At 45.6% G+C, this 17,937-nt stretch overlaps 1 protein-coding gene across 2 annotated transcripts in view; it reads right to left on the reverse strand.

Moving 5' to 3' along the window:
- Window positions 1–3,801: 3,801 nt before the first annotated feature.
- Window positions 3,802–17,937, reverse strand: part of NCKAP1L (NCK associated protein 1 like) — an 84,376-nt gene continuing 70,240 nt past the window's right edge. Inside the window, exons 29-31 of one of the 2 annotated variants that reach the window (XM_084836520.1) lie at window positions 16,797–16,906; window positions 8,798–8,887; window positions 3,802–4,696 (exon numbers count right to left, since the gene is read on the reverse strand). In XM_084836520.1, the coding sequence (XP_084692646.1) occupies window positions 4,571–4,696; window positions 8,798–8,887; window positions 16,797–16,906 (326 nt within the window). In that variant the 3' untranslated portion in view covers window positions 3,802–4,570. The remainder of the gene's footprint in view (window positions 4,697–8,797; window positions 8,888–16,796; window positions 16,907–17,937) is intronic. The other variant, XM_084836521.1, reaches the window with a different exon arrangement.

Below are 17,937 nucleotides of genomic sequence, written 5' to 3' on the forward strand. Positions count from 1 at the left end.
CAATCCATTTTTAGTTTGGACTGTTGCTGTGGGAGGAGACTACTGTGCCGCCAACTGGATTTGAGACTCAGGTTAGCCTCGTGTGGTGCAGAGTGGTAGGCGGCAGTATTGCAACCGAAACTCTCCCCACGGCCTGAGTTCGATCCCAGCGGAAGCCGGGTCTTGGGTAGCTGGCTCAGGTCGACTCAGCCTTCCATTCTTCCAAAGTCGGTAAAATGAGTACCCAGCTTGCTGGGAGAAAGGTAGTCACGACTGGGGAAGGCAATGGTGAACCACCCCACTATAATCTGCCATGAAAATGCCAGCGAAGACGGTGTCCCTCTAGGAGTCAGCAATGACTCAGTGCTTGCACAGGAGGAACCTTTCCTTTCCTTAGCCTTAGACCTTGTTCTCGCTGCCCCAGACCTCAGTCCTGGATAGTCTCAAGGACATCTAAACATGTACAGAGTGCTGTACCCCTGAGAAACAATCACCCAAAGGGGAGCGTTTTCTACCAATAAACTGGAGCCCTTTGATCCAAGTGCCTCTTTTAAGAGATTTGCAGCGCAATCCTATACATGTCTACTCAAAAGCGAGTTCAGTGGGTCTTACTTCCAGGACAGTAGGTACACAATTGTAGCGGTAAGCACTTACTTCCACTTAGCATGGAGGAGCATTCACAGAGCTGGGCATGGATCCTGAGGCTACTGCAATTCCCATCCTAAACAGACCCCCGTTGATATCCGTATGGTCAGAAGGGTCTTGCTGATGTCTTTGTGTGCGTCAAGTCTGTCTCTTCTCGACTGCCTGGAGTTTGTCAGGAATGAGTCAGCTTTGGATAGGCAGGTTTATAACTCACGTTTAATGGCTCCTCCTGGCTGCTCTGAACCATAACAATATGGTTGCTAAGCCTGTGGAAGAAACTTCTCCCGTCCTCAACTGCTTGGGATGGGAAGGAAGAAAAGCCATTGAAGGGTGTGTCTGGCCTCCTCCTTAAGAAGGTGGAACCAAATAATTGCTCTTCTTTTCCCCTCTTTTGTCACAGGCTCTGCTGAGGACCTGCTCCCAACATAACCAATAGCCTCCAGTTCCTGCTATCAGTTTCACCAGTCTCCAGCTAGTCTTCTGGGGTATTCAAGGCTCAGATGAAGCCCTCTGAAGATGAGCACATCCCAAGTTGGACCAAAGATCCACATCTTGTCTTCCTCCAATGGCCAACCAGATACCAAAGGAAGGTTCACAAGCAGGACACAGGTGCTATTCAGATCCATCATCTAGGAGTTAGAGACATGTGATCTTTGAACATGGAGGTTGCACTGCAGGCTATCATGTTCAGCGGCTGGTAGGTCAAGTGTCTGTCTAATCTTTTTTTTAAAAAGGTACTAGTAGCCAGTGCAAATATCTGGCATAATGAGCTGACTAGTTCATCATGCACTGTTTACAGAAGTGCTTTCTTCTCTCCATCACTAAAAATGTGATGCCTTATCAATTTAAGCCTCTATCCCCAAGTTTTAGTATTTTGAAAGGGAGCAGTTCACTTCCCCCTACATTTTCTCCATACCATCCTTTAATTTATAAAGCTCTCTCCTGTTCCTCCCTCAATCCTTGTTTTCTAACCTAAAAAACACTGATGCTTTAAACCTGTCTTCATAAGGAAAGTTAATCATTGCTCTTTTCTGTGTCTCCCCCAGCACAATAATATACTTTCGGGGCTGAATCACAAGTGGACAGAATGCCATTATGATACTTGCTGCTGCTGGTTTTTGATCAGCGGGGCTCATTAGGAGCTGGTTCCATCCTAGCAGTGCTCCAGTAGGAGGGGCTAATCAGGGTAATCCAATCAGGGGGGCTAGAACAGAATGCCTGGGTTTTACTCAGAGCCTAGAACCCTCTTCCTTGCTCACACTGAAGGCCAGGCTACAAACTGCTGGGACCTCCAGTGCTGGTAGGAGTGAGGGCATTGTTCCAAAGATCTTGCAGTATAGAGAAAGGACACCCAAGCTGATCAAGGGGCTGGAACATCCCCCACCCCCAGAGGAAAAATTAAAACATTTGGGGTGCTTGGTCCTATCCAGCATGGCTCCTCCTATGTTCTTCGAAAATGGCTGCATGTGGATATAACACTAGACCATGGTTTAACGTTATGAGAGTAAGCCACAGTGAGCCTCAGGCTTACACACACATGCACACCTTTCCTCTCTCCCTACTGTGTGGCTGTGTGATCAGAGCTTCTCCTTCCTTTTTAAATTAAGAGCTTCTCCACATGGGGCTTATATCACACGATCAAGATTGGTTGCTCATGGAAGTTTGCAGGTCCTTTACATGACATCATCAACCTCCAGGGCCCCTCCCACGGTTTATGACCATTATCCCATTTTTTAAAAAATTGGAGATTACACAATAAGGGACATTAATCTGATCTATTGGCTATATGTAATGACACCATTGCACTATAATCACAGCACCATCTAGTGGCTGGAGAATGAAACATATAAAACTTGCCAAGAAAAGAAGTCCTCGATTCAAAGCACATGTCCACCCATGTAAAGGAGCTGACCTTAATCCTGCAAAGAATCCGAAGCAGAAAGCCCCAGTAAGGATGCCGGCTTTCAGCCTCGTGTGATGAATCCTTAAGTGCAGTCCAAACCCTAACCTTAACTATGGTTAGTGAAAGCAAGCCAGCTTCACAAGCTATGGTTTGAGGTAGGGTTGTTTCAACAAATCAGATAACCACATTCCCTCTGGGATTGGACATCATGACAAATGGAGGTTAATCTAAAATGGAAGTGAATGCTTCTAAGCTGCCCTTGCAGCCATATGCTAGGGGGTAGGGGGTAGGTTGTATGCAGGAGCCTGAGGTTCATTGTAGCTTGGTCTCATAACCCTGGTTTAGGTTTACATCTGAACAAGGCCAAGGCAAACAGGAATCTACTGGCATATAAGAGGGGAAGGCAGCTTGTGGAAGGGGCACTGCAGCAGAAAAGAGGTAGGCAGAAAAAGGGTTAAGTGCCCCTTTCCTGCTGCTTCTCTGCTTCAAATCATCCCCTTCTGAAGCTGCCTTTTCTTAGATGGAGTGGCTGTCAGGGATTTGTCATAACTGTTTACATGTAAAACCCTAGGAGGCGCACAGCAAATGTGTTAGTGTTTTGTTTTGTTTTGATGTTGGTTCAAGGCAAAGTAATTGAAATGCATTTTCAAGTTATACACAACACCTTTTCCGCTTATTTGTCCACTGCAAAAGTAAGTATATATGATAAAAGGAGATGCCAGTCCAACGAGGCCAGGACACTTCAGAACAAAAAGGCATGACGGTGTAAGCAGGGACCACAGTTCATTGTTGCCCAAAGGAATCAGGTTGGACTAGATGACCTCTAAAGTAACTTCCAACTCTAAAAACCTATTATTCTAAGTTACACAACCACCCAGAGTGGTTTAGTTGATAAGTGACTCTACCCCACCCCCCTTTATGATGCACTCAGCATGGCACCAGCATAAGCCCTGCTATACATACGCGCACACACACACCTATCAGCCACACTTACCCTCTTCCCTCTTCTTTCTTGGCCTGGCCCTATTATCACCTTGTAGCCATTGAACGGTGCCCTGTGAAAAATAATTGCGCACACAATGGAAAAAGCAGCAGAGTGAAAATCTCTGTAGGTGATTTCCTAGCCTTCTTACAGGTAGAATTTCCAGATTGTTTTTCAAAGGGAAAAGATGATAGTAAAACCTACTTAAAATGGTGGTATATGTGGTGTGGACTAGGAAATTGGGGGTGGGGAGGTGTTTCGTTGCCAGGAGTGATTATTATTGTTACTGATTACTAGTGCTTATTGGTGCTTATGGCACTTCGTTTGCAGTCACATAAGCTTTTTATTAAAAAAAAAAAAAAAAAGTTAGGTCCCTGCCCTAAGGAGCTTACAATCTAAATCTTGACATAGGGGAAGACTGAAGCAAAGGAAAGGTGGAAGAATGTGCGCAAATGTCTTTTACACATACATAGGCTTCGTTTCTGTAGGTAGGGGGTGATAACTAAGGGTGCAATCCTATGCATGTTTAGACAGAAAAAGGTCCTACAATGCCTAGCATGCTGGGAGTTGTAGGACTTTTTCCTGTCTAAACTTGCATAGGATTGTGCCTTAAAGGGTTAAGCCAATGGTGATGGCACTGGGCAGCCCCAGATTGGATGGGGTCCTAAGGTTGTCAAAACAAATGTAATGGCTGATTTTTTAAAAAGCTGTAAATGACAGAGCCTGTAGCCTCTGCTAATAAGCATCCTAAGAGAAGCGGATAACCATCACGGAAGGGTGATACGAATTAGGGGGTAGCTGCCACCGCCCAGCTTTGTGAACAAGCAATTATACTTGCCAAGGCAAGATCCTCGGTTTCGGGGCTGAACAACTAAGAAATGGATCACTCTTAACATTGTTGCAACAACATTAGACAGTGAACTAAGGCACACACGGGAGACACTTGGTCTAACTATCTACCCTCTCCCCTGCGAAGCCTCCATAAGAGAGTTCTGCATTTATGCGCTGATGGGCAACTTCAGCTCATGCCCCCTTTGAATGACAGGTGAAGGAAAAGGTTGTCAGTGTGCAGGCAGCCGGCTCAGGGCAGAGCTTCTGGAGACTTCGCGGTAAGCATTTCGGAGTAGCACGTAAGGGAAGCAGGTCTCCAGCATGTCCGTGGTCAAGAAGGGGGACTCCTCCACAAGCTGAAAGAGACACGCAGGCAACGATGTTAGGTAGGGAAAGTGTGTGCTTGGTTATGTGGCATATATGTCAAGGTTATGCATACTGGGTGTAGAAAATATCCAGTTTCAGCACTCAGGTCAGTTCAGGACTCTGCTTGAAGTTATATTATAATTTCCAGAAGAAGGCAGGTTGAAAGAGGGATTCTTGCGGTATGCACGCTCATCTCGCTTTTGCCTCTGGTAAGCAGGGGGGGGGGGGAGGTTAAAATGTGGTTCCAAAACCTGTTTGATTTCAGAGGTGACAGCCAAGCAAAGCCTGTCCCAAACCACTCTAACCGTCTTTAAAACTTGTACGTTCTGCAGTCTCACTGGGTTGTGAAACCTGTTTCTTTGACAATTCCGGAGCTTCAAGAAACAACCCTGGCAAAGCTTGCTTTGGCCTTTTTGTGAAAATCTCCAAGAAAGAGTTCCACAGCCTCCCATGGTGGTTCAGTATTGAAGAGGTCACAGAGGGGTCTGAGGAATCCTTTCTCTGACTTGAGGCGGATCATGAACCAACACCCTGTTGGCCTGCAAGCCACCTGTGTTTTCAGCTTGTCTTGGCTATCAGCAGAAGCCACACAAGTGGCTTGCCCCTCTTCATCCCGCAAGCAGCTCCAAGGCACCTTAGGTTCTGCCTAAGGTGGTGTCTCTCCATCCCACCCCTCCAATTGGAGCAGCAAGTGAACACCAGGCCGGGCAGCAAATTCGCACACTCCAGACTGAAACATTTGCATTTAAATTGCTTTGCTGCAGAAGCTGTTCGCCCAGCGAATATCAATCCCAGACGGGAATCCAGGCCCTCCCTTGCTGAGCCGTCTCCTCCCATCAACGGAAGAATCAATAACCATCTCCCGCTGCCATGGGAGCTCCTAATGGAGATGCATCACCCGAGCTGCTTCGGGTACTGATATGTGGCCTCTTGTGCTTCTAGGGGAGCTCTCTTCACCAGACCAGGATGCCCGGGCCAATCATCCTGAAACCAAGAGGAGGCAACGATGTTTGGCCTCGTTGTTAATGCAACCCACCCCTCCTTCCATTGCCCTTCACTCAGGAAAGAGCTACATCAGTGCAGCCAGCTTGCAGCACAAAAAAAAATACCCTGGCCAATTAAAATGTTGACTGGTCCCCCTGTTCTCCACTCCCGCAAGTCCCCCGGCCAAGTTCCTGAACCTCTTGCATCCAGCAGCCACTTTCCTCTCCCCCATGCCATGTGGCTTGGCTCACTTGCCTGAGCCATATTAGCTGTCTCCTCCCCTGGTACATTTGTGGTGCATATATCCACTCCTGCTCCTTCATCTCCACTGGAGTCCCCCATCCAGCTATAGTATCAGCTTGTCCCCTCTCCTCCGTGTGAAGCCTGGCTTCCAGTGTCCAAGAGGGCACTGCTACCCAGAGTCACACACAACACCTGGGCCCACCTCTCAAACTCCCCTATATCACCAAGCCCTCCGCCCTTTCTTTGCTATTCATGAACATTTTAAAAAGTAATTTTGTGTGTTGGGAAGGCAAGACAGAAAAACATCAGAAATTTGCACCAAGGGGGACATCATGTTTCAACTGGATGGTTTCAAGCAGGGTGTGCTGTGAGCATTATGGGGGAAAGCAGTTTCCATACAACACACACATATACCCCTGAGAGGGTGATGATGAACTAGGAGAAGCAAGCTGTGGGGACTCTCCATATGAGAAGCAGAAGTGGATGGGGAGGTTGCAGGGCTAATTCTAGGATAGGTACTGTGGATTTCTACTTGGGTATTGTAATCTCTTCTGCCCTATGAATATTTCATTTAAAATGTTTTGGACACTAACAGCACTGCTGCATTTTGTCTGTCTATTACAACTGCTCCTTTGAGAGAATCTTTGAGTTGAGCAAGAGGAAAATCAAAGTGCTTTCCTAGCCAGCCCCCTAAGGCCATCCGGAAGCGTGGCAAGCCCTGAATCAGCCGCCTCATCCCAGGGTAGCCCCTCCACACAAGCTGTAGAAGGCAGCCTAGAGAACTGTCTGATCCATCTGCTTCTGGCACCCTATTTGTACATCCTGATGACTCCCTGAAGCCCAATAAAATAGCTTCCATCAAGAAAATACTCATCTTGCACTCCTCACGGCGGGGTGAAGACAGACATAATATAAAAACAGAACTCAGCCTGGGTGGCCCTTGGCCATCCTTTTACTATTGAAATGACAGACATGCAACCAGCAAATTGAATGGTAGTGATGGTTTCTTGTAACACCAGTGGGATGGAGTGGAACTTCGCATTTTGCATAGCCAGCTCCTGCTTAAAACTTGTACCACTGTTTTTCCCCACCCTGGATGGACATAGGTACTTTTGGACTGAATGTGATGAAAATGCTTCCACAGAGGCCCCAAAGCTCTAAAAACGTTACATCTGTCTTCCAGTTTTGGACTGAAGTCCACAAGTAGAGGGACTTCTGGTAATAGTTAATGTTTATATAACATAGTTTGTGCATAAAGTATTTTTTTTAAAAAAACAAAACCAATCCATACCACAGGGCTAAACTAGATACTACATTAAATACACAGCATGCAGCTGATCCTCACCATTTCTTTGACCTTGAAAGCACGCAGGACCCAGATCTGGATTGGGATCACCATGCAGGGGTAGGGGAGATTTAAACCTCCCCACACATCCACTTTTCCCCTCTACATCCCATCCCTAAGGGGGCTAAAAAACAAAAGAAAAAAGACCTCCATCGGTGCCAATACACTTTTTTCACCCCCATGCAGGGAGGCAAGATGAACTGGGGGTGGGGGGATGGCTGCATGAGAAGGTTTAAATCTCCCCTACAGATGCATGGTTGATCCTAATCCAGATCTGGGTTCTGTGTGGTCCCAATCCAGATCCAGGCTCCATGCACTTACTTCAAGGTTTAAAAAAACCCAGTGAAGATCACCAGCATGCTACACATTTAAGGTAGTGTCTAGGTTAGCCCTCATTGTTCCTCACAACATCTGTGTGTTTGGCGATTATGAATTGCACTTTAAAGAGGAGGAAAGAGGGGACTGAGCAGTGGCAATTTGCCCAAGGTAAATTGACTGCCAAACTAGGATTCAGTCCTAGTTCTCCCAAGTCCAACACTTTTACACACTCAAGGGCCACTTCACTCGTTTCATACATGGAAAGCACTTCTGAAACCTGCATGCAGATCATTGCATGCAATGATCGAAGGTACATTATTTTGCAGCAGGGGTGGGCATTAAATATGCCAGCAGTTTCAGGGTGCCACAGTTTTGTATTCCCCCATTCATCTGATTTAATTACACCACTTTCATTGATCCATAGGCTACTCTCAAAATACATGGCTTAGTGCACAGTCCTAGGCACTTTTACTTACAAGTAGGTCACTCTAAGTTCCATGGGATTTACTCACTAGTAGCATGTTTAGGATTGCAGCCTTAAACAGGTGCTTATACAGTCTGACCACGCAGCAGAATGCACACAACATGTAATTATCCCATGCAAAAAATAAGAACCTAATTAGAGCCGTGCTTGATCAGACCGCTTTCTGTTTCCACAGCGGCCAACCAGATGCCTCAATGGGAAGCCCACAGCACAAGAATACAATAGCACTCATCTACCCATGGACTGTGTACTGAAAAAAATATGTGATGACTTGAACCTGCTGTGGGTCCTTGAATCAGGGACATAAGGATTACCAAACCAGCATTCAGCCTGTGTGCTATCACCCAGCTCTGGCCAAAGGAGGGAATTACTGGGGAACCAGTCTGATCAGCACAGAAGCCTCTCAATAATATCATTAAAAAGAAAACTCTGTTTGGCTCAAAAGGAGGATGAAGTAGGTTATATACAGAGATTAAAAGGTAAGACAGTCACTCCCCCAGGCTCAATCTAATAGACAAGATACAAAGGAGAAAAGGAATGGGAAGACGAAAAATAGGCCAGAGTGGGTCTCCTCCTGGCTATGGGTCTGTCTCTCTTTGAACTCTAAAGGACCTGGGACTGACAAAGTGTAGAAGTGTTCTAATGTGGCCCTCATTCAATTCAACTGCATTATACAAGTAACACCCATCCAAACCTCTAGCCCTATATGACACTTACCAACTGTATGAGTAGTGAGATGGACTCCCTGTTCTTGGCTTTCATCCGGTCGACTTCTTGCCCCAGCTGCAGAAGGCTAACAGAGGCCAGCTGGGAAGACAAGGGAGAGACATAAGAACTCAAGTCAATTCTCCTACAGATGACAGTGGCTAGAGCGGCAAGACTTAACTGGTGCGATTAATCAAGAATTTAGACTGCAGGTTGAAAAAGCACACTGGTTAAGTTAGGAAAGTCATTAGGTTTGGGGGAACAGACTCTTGCATGGAAAGACTGTGCTCCAAAAAGCACCCTTACTTAAATAAAGAAATACAGAGCCTGGGGAAGAAATCTTTTGTGATACCCAGCTGCGTGCAACTGTGCCCCAGTTTGTTCAAAATGAAACCCAGCTGGGAAGGCTACAATCAAAGGCGGCAGGCCAGAAGGGTGAGGATGAGGTGTTTAACCCTTGAACTGTTATCCTGCTCAGGATTGCCTGCCCCAAGCTGCTTTCCTCCCCTTATATCCCCTACGGAAAGAAAAGCAATTTGGGAGGGAGGGATTTTGGGTGGAGAAAAGGGCTACTCAGCCTCCCTTGCTGCCCCCCTTCCCAGTGTTTCACTCAGGTTTGCAGCATTCTGTTATTGTTTATTGCTTTAAAAAAAAGGAAATGTCAGGGCAAAATTGCACACAGTGATAACATCCCTAAGAAAAGATGCTCAATTATATTGGTTACTGCTGTAGTAAAGTGCTATGTATGTCTCTTCCCAACGCACTTTGAAACTCCACCCTGCCCCCCCCGAATTGTCTGCCACTTTATTTTATTTTATTTTGAATGTAATTCATGGAGGTAAGGATGACTGATGAATGGGGTAACTAACTGAAGGGGAATTGTTTACATTTTGGAGCAGGATCTGCATGGGAATTGGGAAATTAATCATGTTTAGACAGAAAAAGTCCTAGATGGCAATGCTGCCTGGGGAATGCTGGGAGAGAAAGGACTTCTCAGTCTAATCATAAATAGGATTGTGCCCTAATTAATTCACTAATTAATGCAGGGTGCCCCTGATTTGCCCTTGACTTGCTTTGAGTTGGTACTCCCAGATTTCTGAAACTCCATTTTGATGCAAAAGTGCCATCTTTAGGTGTCCTTGAAAAAAATACCAGCCACTCACTTTTTCTGCATTTTTCACATCATTGCAAATTAATTGTAATTGAAGAAGAGTTACTGATTTGGGATGATTCGGGCAAGAGTGCACATTAATTGAAGAATTTATTTTATTTGACATGATTTGGATGAGAAATGAAATGGCTACTTTTGCCTTCCGTGAAATTTAAATAAGTCCTAGTAATTATTTCTAAACTGGCTTATATAGATATGAATTAGCACATGCAAATGTTATGCAGATTTGAGTCCTCTGGATCTGGGCCCCAAATCGTTTGAGTGCCTAGTAATAGCCCTACCTTTGTCAAAATGAAACTGGCTGATGTGTTTAAAAATTGCTACTGGCTGACTGGGAAAACTGAACCACAACACTATCCCAGCCTTGTAAACAAGCCAACAAAAGTTACTAGCCTGCAAAAAATGTACTAGCTTGTGAAGAGGCTGCCTACTTTTCCATACTTCCAGTAGAAGGAAATCCCCTTCACCATGGCCAGCCTAGAAATACATGCTGCTAGCCACTTAGGCTAGTTAAATAACGGGGGGGGGGGGGCTTCTACCAAGAGGGCTGGCAGAGAGGGGACAATTCATTCCATCCGTGCCCCCCCCCCCCACTCCAAAGCTGCTGCATTTCCATGCTGGTTGTGGAGGCTTTCCATCCTCCGTGGCTAGCATAGAAACCAAGCAGGCTGGTGGAGGGGAAATGGGGTGATCCGTCTGTCCTCCGCCAGCCCTCCCACTCCTCTGCATGGAATTACCGGTTGCCTATGGTTACCAGGCGAGTTGTTAAATACAAGGCTGCACTATCTACTTCAGCAGAATAGGAAGTCAGCAGTCAAACTCATTAGCCTAAGAGAGGCAAGACATATGCCTTTTTCACACAAATGTCATTAAAATAATTAAAATGTCTTTCCTTCCTTTAAATAAAGAACATTTGAAAAAGACTTATTATGTGCTGAAGAGAAACCATCATCTTTTTTTCAGAATCCTCATGAAAGCACCTTTCTTTTGTGCAATATGTAAATTTAATCAGCTCTCTTAAAAGCTAAGGCATCTTTAATTGGTTGGCAGCCTCAGCAGGTGCACATCTCATTCCAGACTCCACAATATCCCTTCCAAGAATGGATTGCCACTCTTGCCCTGGTAGATCTCCTGTGCCTTTAACAGATGCACAACAGGCAGAAATTCAACTGGTAAAGCGTTCCCCATCACTGCACCTCCATATCATGGAAAAAGCTACAATTGTTGAATTTCTGCCTGCTGGGGGGGAAAAAGGGTAGCAACCATTACTCCCAGATTCCAGCTCAATAACTCTGCAATGCACCTGACTGCCTAACAATTGCATTTCCTTTACAATGAGCTGCAAGGAAACATTTCACCTGGCGTGATGATGGTGGGAACGCAAGCTGCCATTGCATCTAATCAACAGATAAATCATGCTGACTCCCACAGGCCAGAAATAAGAAAGTGATCATGCTTAGTGGTGCCTCTATCCATCACTCACAGCCAGCGGGATCGACTCTTCTCGCAGTGCCAGCCATTGGACAAGACAGCTATGTGATACGTGAGCAGTCTCTGAAATGTTAGCAGGGAGAAAGCTGTCTGGCAAAGGAGGAGGATTTGCAAGGCCCTGGGATCTGTCCCCAGTTGAGCAGACGGGCAGTTAAACCCAGTGGACGGCCCAGCAGCAAATGGCAGGCACAGTTAATTTACCTTCTCATTGCTCCTGGGAGCTCGGGGGGGGGGACTGCCAATTTCAGAAAATCCTAAATGGATAATTTGGTCACTCCTGTAAATTCTCTGCCTACTTGTTTGAGCCTACTTGACTGCCGAGCAGCAGTTCGGATTCTAGGCGCTCCACTGCTGGCCAATAGGAGGCCGGGTTCTGAGAGTGGGTTGCACCAACACTTCCTTCCAAGGATTAGGAGGAAGCAGACCTTTGAGTCTGTGGCCAGGTACAAGTGGGGTGTTGAGCAGGCCAAAAGGAAAAGGGCCCGTGCAATCTTGTCCTAGTGAAAAAACAGAGATTTGTGGGCTAAGAGCACGCCCAACCCTGGAGACTCTTGAGCGAAGGTATTGGGGCACAAGAAAGATCGTTTCAGAGCACGTTCCTGCAACCCTTCACTAAGGGTTCAAATAAAGGGGCATTCAGTGCCAGGAGAAGAACCCAATTCAAGCTCAATGTTGGAATGCATTCAACTGAGGGGGGAGGGGGGTTTGTTTTTACGTTTCAAGAAACCTGTAGATGTGAGGGTGAGTGGCAATGGATTTTTCCCAAACACACGACAAGCAGACACGTGTGTGGGTTTTGTAACAGCAAATGACCGCATTTTAACAAAATTCAATAATGAACATGAAAGAACCTTAAGAAACTGTCCACCACATATTTGTCCACATAAATTTGTCTCAGTCTTTCTGCAGCAAATAAGAAAGAGGGTACTTTCTCAGGAAACCATTTCGCTTCACCACCAGGTAAAAATCTGATTTTCTGTAAAATTGTCCAATAGCAAAAGCAAGGAAAGGGGTGAGGAAATAAATTTTGATGTTTTCTCCTTATAAAAAGGTCAATGAAAAAGATAGTTGCTGGATTGGGGGGTTCCTCCAATACCACTGGCATCACAAATGCAATGTCCTTAGTTGTATGGGATGTTCTTAAGCACTTGTGCAGAACAACAGAAGGCCTTTTGCTGGAACCTTAGATTCTGAATATTCCCCTTTCTTAGGGAGGGGGGGACTTGTTGGCCTCTAGATGTTTTGGCCTACAACTCCCATCATTGCTCACCACTGGGTATGCTGCCCACCTCTTCCTTTCTGGAATGTCTTTTAAAATCAAACAAGCAGGATTCATAACAATGCTCACATTTTATCATGTGATACCAGGGTATGTCGTTTTAAATCCGATAACAGAGAAAGAACTTGCTATATAAAAGACATCCTTCAATCTGATTTTAAGTTCAGCCTTAGCAGATGTGCAGTTAAGGCTACAGTCCTAAACACATTAACTGGCCACGTTCGGACATCATTTAAGCCATGGTGGCTTAATAAGCTACTTACAGTAGCTTATTTTTGAAGTAGTCCATGATGCCCCGCCACACGAGTGGGCTAATAAGCTACTGTGAGTAGCTTATTAAGCTACAGTGCAAAATCGGAGTCATCCCCCCGTCCCCTGTCCCGTTGCAGTCCTCCCACCCAGGCAGTGTCACCCACTGACCCATTTTGTCACCCACTGACAAAATCGCAGCAACCTGTTGTAACTTTCCACAATATCCCAATGAGAGGGGAGATGTGTGGGGTGAAGTACAGAGGCTTAATTCAGTGCTTCCAGCATCACCCCAGCAAGGGAGTGGTGGCTCTAAAGCACTGGAAGTTTGCAGGATTGGGACCAAACTTCAGACACAGCCTCCCCTAGTTGGGAGCCACCCAATGCACCACCAAAACCCTGCATGATTACTCATAAAGGAGAGGCAAGCCCAGGTGAACTAAAAGGGGGTGGCACAAATAAACCCTTGGGGGTTTGCAGGACTGGGATAAACCCTCAATTGCAGATTTTCCCCCATAGCCATTGCTGGCATAGATGCCTTTATTGTCCAAAATTGACAACAATAAAGTGGAGTTGCGCATTTGAAGGACATTGCTGGCAGAGCCACTTCTGTTTGCTATAGCTCTATAGTGCTTTAGATCTAAAGCGAAATTGTGCAAAAGCGCCACACACACACACATTGCTGGCATGAAGCTTTTATTGTCTCAAATTCTCTAGAGCACTATAGTGCATTTCTCACACACTCACCCCCCACATTACTGGCAGAGCCACTTCTGTTCACTGTAGCACTTTTGTGCAAAAGCAAAATTGCACAAAAGAGCAATTGTGCATTTCCCTCCCCTCCCACCACCGTTTTGCTTCTTCATGAAGTGACCAGGGAAGGAAAAAGGGGGTAAGAACTATAAATTCCTGAGAGTTTGCTGGAATGGGGCAAAATTGCACAGGTGGGGTGCCTTTATGGGGAGCCTTCAGATGCTATAGCGGATAATTGCACAATTTTGCTTCTTCATGGAAAAGGGTACATAACAGGAAAAAGGGGATGGGAGCTATAGCTCCCTGACAGTTTGCTGGAATGGAGCGAAATTGTACAGGTGGGGTGCCTTCATGGGGAGCCTACAGGTGCTGTAGTGGATTATTGCGGAACTATACTTGTTCATGGAAAAGTGAGCAGTTCTTTCCCTATTCCCCTATTTCCCAAATTGCACAGTTTCAAAGTAGCAATCGGGGAAGCCTGTCACTGTGTAACTTCATTGTAGTGGGGTAGCGCACAGCACGAGGCTGTCATTGTACTTGGGGTAAGCTGTCATTTTGTAACTGTAGTGCAGTATCAGGGAAGGCTGTGCTTGTTTGGCTGCAGTTGTCCCTTGGCTGCTTGTCAGATCTTGGAAAAAGAGCTTTGTAGGCTGGAGCAGAGCGGCCACAACAGACGGCAATCAGAACAAGCCACACTGAGCGCCAGACGACATGATAACCCAAGGTGGGTTAAATAACTCTTAGTGCAGATAGTGGGTTATCAGAGTGGCTTATTTTGGCCAAATAAGCCACCATGGATTAAAACATTCCCAACAGATGACACAATAACCCACGATGGGTTAAATAAGCCATGGTGGCTTATTTAACCCATTGTGGGTTATCGTGTCATCCAAACCCAGTCACTAAGGAGTAAGCTTCATTAGACATGGTGAGGCTTAAGAACCACACACAGCAATGTGCTGTAAAAGTAGAAAAATAGGCTCAAGTAAAAGCAAAGACTGTGACCACAAAATGGTCTTTTTTCAATGGCGTTATCCCCCTGGTTATCGGGCTTGTTGCGTCTCCTCCTACTGACTTCACTCTGCTCCCAGGTTGAACAGGAGCTGCAGCTTTCTTTATTGTTGTTGTTCAGTCGTTAAGTCGTGTCCAACTCTTCGTGACCCCATGGACCATAGCACGCCAGGCCTTCCAGTCCTCCGCTCTCTCCCGGAGCATGCTCAAGTCCATATTCACTGCATCAGTGATGCTATCTAGCCATCTCATCCTCTGCCGTCCCCTTCTCCTTTTGCCTTCGGTCTTTCCCAGCATCAGGGTCTTTTCCAGTGACCTTTCTCTTCACATTAGGTGGCCAAAATATTTGAGCTTCAGCTTCAGTATCTGTCCTTCCAATGAGCCCTCAGGGTTGATTTCCTTTAGGATTCACTGATTTGACCTCCTTGCAGTCCAGGGGTGCTGGAGTCTTCTCCAGCACCACAGTTCGAAAGCATCAATTCTTCGGCTCTCAGCCTTCCTTATAGTCCAGCTCTCACAGCCATACGTTGCTACTGGGAAAACCATAGCTTTGATTAGACAAACCTTTGTTGGCAAGGTGATGTCTCTGCTTCTTACTATGCTGTCTAGGTTTGCCATAGCTTTCCTCCCAAGGAGCAAGCGTCTTTTAATTTCATGGCTACAGTCACCGTCTGCGGTGATCTTGGAGCCCAAGAAAATAAAATCTGTCACTGCTTCCATTTCTTCCCCTTCCATATGCCAGGAAGTGATGGGGCCAGATGCCATGATCTTAGTTTTTTTAATGTTGAGTTTCAAACCAGCTTTTGCACTCTCCCCTTTCACCCTCAACAAGAGGCTCTTTAGATCCTCTTCGCTTTCTGCCATTAGGGTGGTATCGTCTGCGTATCTGAGGTTGTTGATCATTCTCCCGGCAATCTTAATTCCGACCTGTGATTCATCCAACCCGGCGTTTCTCATGATGTACTCTGCATATAAATTAAATAAGCAGGGTGACAATATACAGCCTTGTCGTACTCCTTTCCCAATTTTGGACCAATCGGTCCAAAAAAATCGGTTGTTCCATGTCCGGTTCTTACTGTTGCTTCTTGACCCTCGTACAGGTTTCTCAGGAGACAGGTAAGGTGGTCTGGTACTCCCATCTCTTTAAGAATTTGCCACAGTTTGTTGTGATCCACACAACCAAAGGCTTTAGCGCAGTCAATGAAGCAGAAATAGACGTTTTTCTGGAATTCTCTTGCTTTCTCCATGATCCAGCGAATGTTGGCGATTTGATCTCTAGTTCCTCTGCCTCTTCGAAACCCAGCTTGTACTTCCGGTAGTTCTCGGTTCACATGCTGCTGAAGCCTAGCTTGTAGGATTTTGAGCATCACCTTGCTGGCATTTGAAATGAGCGCAATTGTGCAATAGTTTGAACACTCTTTGGCGTTGCCCTTCTTTGGAATTGGAATGTAAACTGACCTTTTCCAGTCTCGTGGCCACTGTCGAGTGTTCCAAATTTGTTGGCATATTGAGTGCAGCACTTTAACAGCATCATCTTTTAGGATCTTAAATAGCTCAGCTGGAATACTGTCATCTCCGCTAGCTTTGTTGTTAGTAATGGGCATTTATACAGGGTGTTCAATGTTCAAAACATTTCACATACATTATCAAAATAGGCCTTTCAATAGGTCTTGCAAGGTAGTCCAGTACTATCATCATCACCACCACCACCACTCCATATTGCAGATGAGGATGTTGAAGCTTGTCTAAGGGCTGCTGGGGCTGCAATCCTAGACCAATTTACCTAGGATTAAGTACCACTGAACTCAGTGGGACTTACATGCTGAGAGTTCATGGCCAACATGACATTTGAACCAGCATCCTCTAGGATAGCCTTTTTTTCTTTTATCCACAAGGCCACACAAGCTGCAGCTTACAAGCAACGTTGCATTTTTTAAAAAGGAGGCCGAAGGTTCTTTTACAATGAGTGCAAGGATAAACCCAGCTCCACAGGCCCCCAAATGTCAGTGGGTAAACAGCACATGCATCACGCAGAGAAAATTGAGAGCTTCACTCACCATCAGGAATTCCTTGAGGTGGGTCTCAATGTTCTTGTTGTAAATGGTGAAGAGGGCAGCTGACACCTGGATGATGGCTTTGGAGAGGCAATGGATGTTGTTGCTATAGCCTACAGGCAAAAAGAGAGGGACATAGATACCCAGACCAGTTCCAAATGATTTAAACAAACAATTGTGACTGTCAGCATGTATATCTCTTACGTGCACTTCTCTGCAGTGGCCCCACACCTTTGGAACAAGTTGCCATCGGAGGTCCGCCATGATCTGTCATTGCAGGTGTGGAAAATAACTAAGGCAAGGCCATGTTGGTTGCCTTTTTCATGCCTGTGTGGCAGATTCCTCAAAAGCCTATAACTGTTGTATTTGTTTCTTTCTTATAAAAGAAGAAACTGTTAGGACAGTAGAGATAAGTTATCTTGTCTCCACAGCAACTCACCCCAGACCTAAGAATCATCATCCTTGCAAAAGTTGCATGGCTCTGAGAAGAAGCTGGGGGTGGTGTTTATTATCAACTAAAACTTTAGTTGATAATAAGCAGACATGTGCACTAGGCTTGGCTGATGTCACTTATTTAGCCACATTATGATTATAAATGTAATTGGTGAGTGTTGATCTGGGCTGCCTCTGGGTTGAGAGAGCTGCCTTCATTGTACACGAATAAACTCGAGTTGAATCTTACCCACATGTCCAGAGCTTAATTGGAGGGCAGCTGGGCACAGACCTCCAAGTCCAGTTTGGACTTTTACCACACAGGCTTTCAAGAAGGCCCTGGAAACATATTAGTTTACTGTGGCCTTCGCTTGATATGATTGCTATTGTTGCTATTATTGCTATTATTGCTGTTATTGCTGCTTTTATTGTTTGCTTTTATTGTGGTTCTTATTGCTATTTTATTATGTTTTTATTGCTTTTAATATTTCAACTGTTTTTATGTATTTTATTGCTGTCAGCCGCCTTGGGTGGACTTCTGCCCTGAAAGGCAGCCAAGAAATGTTTTAAATAAATAATAATAAATAAAAGTTCAGGCGCTTGGTAGCTAATGGCTCCAAAAATATTGGCCCTCAAGACTGGCAACTGTGCTGCTGAAGTTGATGGAGCCTAAGCACTTGGTCCCTCTCAGTTAAGCATCGCCGAAAGGACA

This window comes from Heloderma suspectum, chromosome 2, assembly GCF_057233095.1.
Source record: "Heloderma suspectum isolate Gila_16-S chromosome 2, 16-S_ref, whole genome shotgun sequence".
In the NCBI taxonomy this organism is placed as follows: Eukaryota; Metazoa; Chordata; class Lepidosauria; order Squamata; family Helodermatidae; genus Heloderma; species Heloderma suspectum.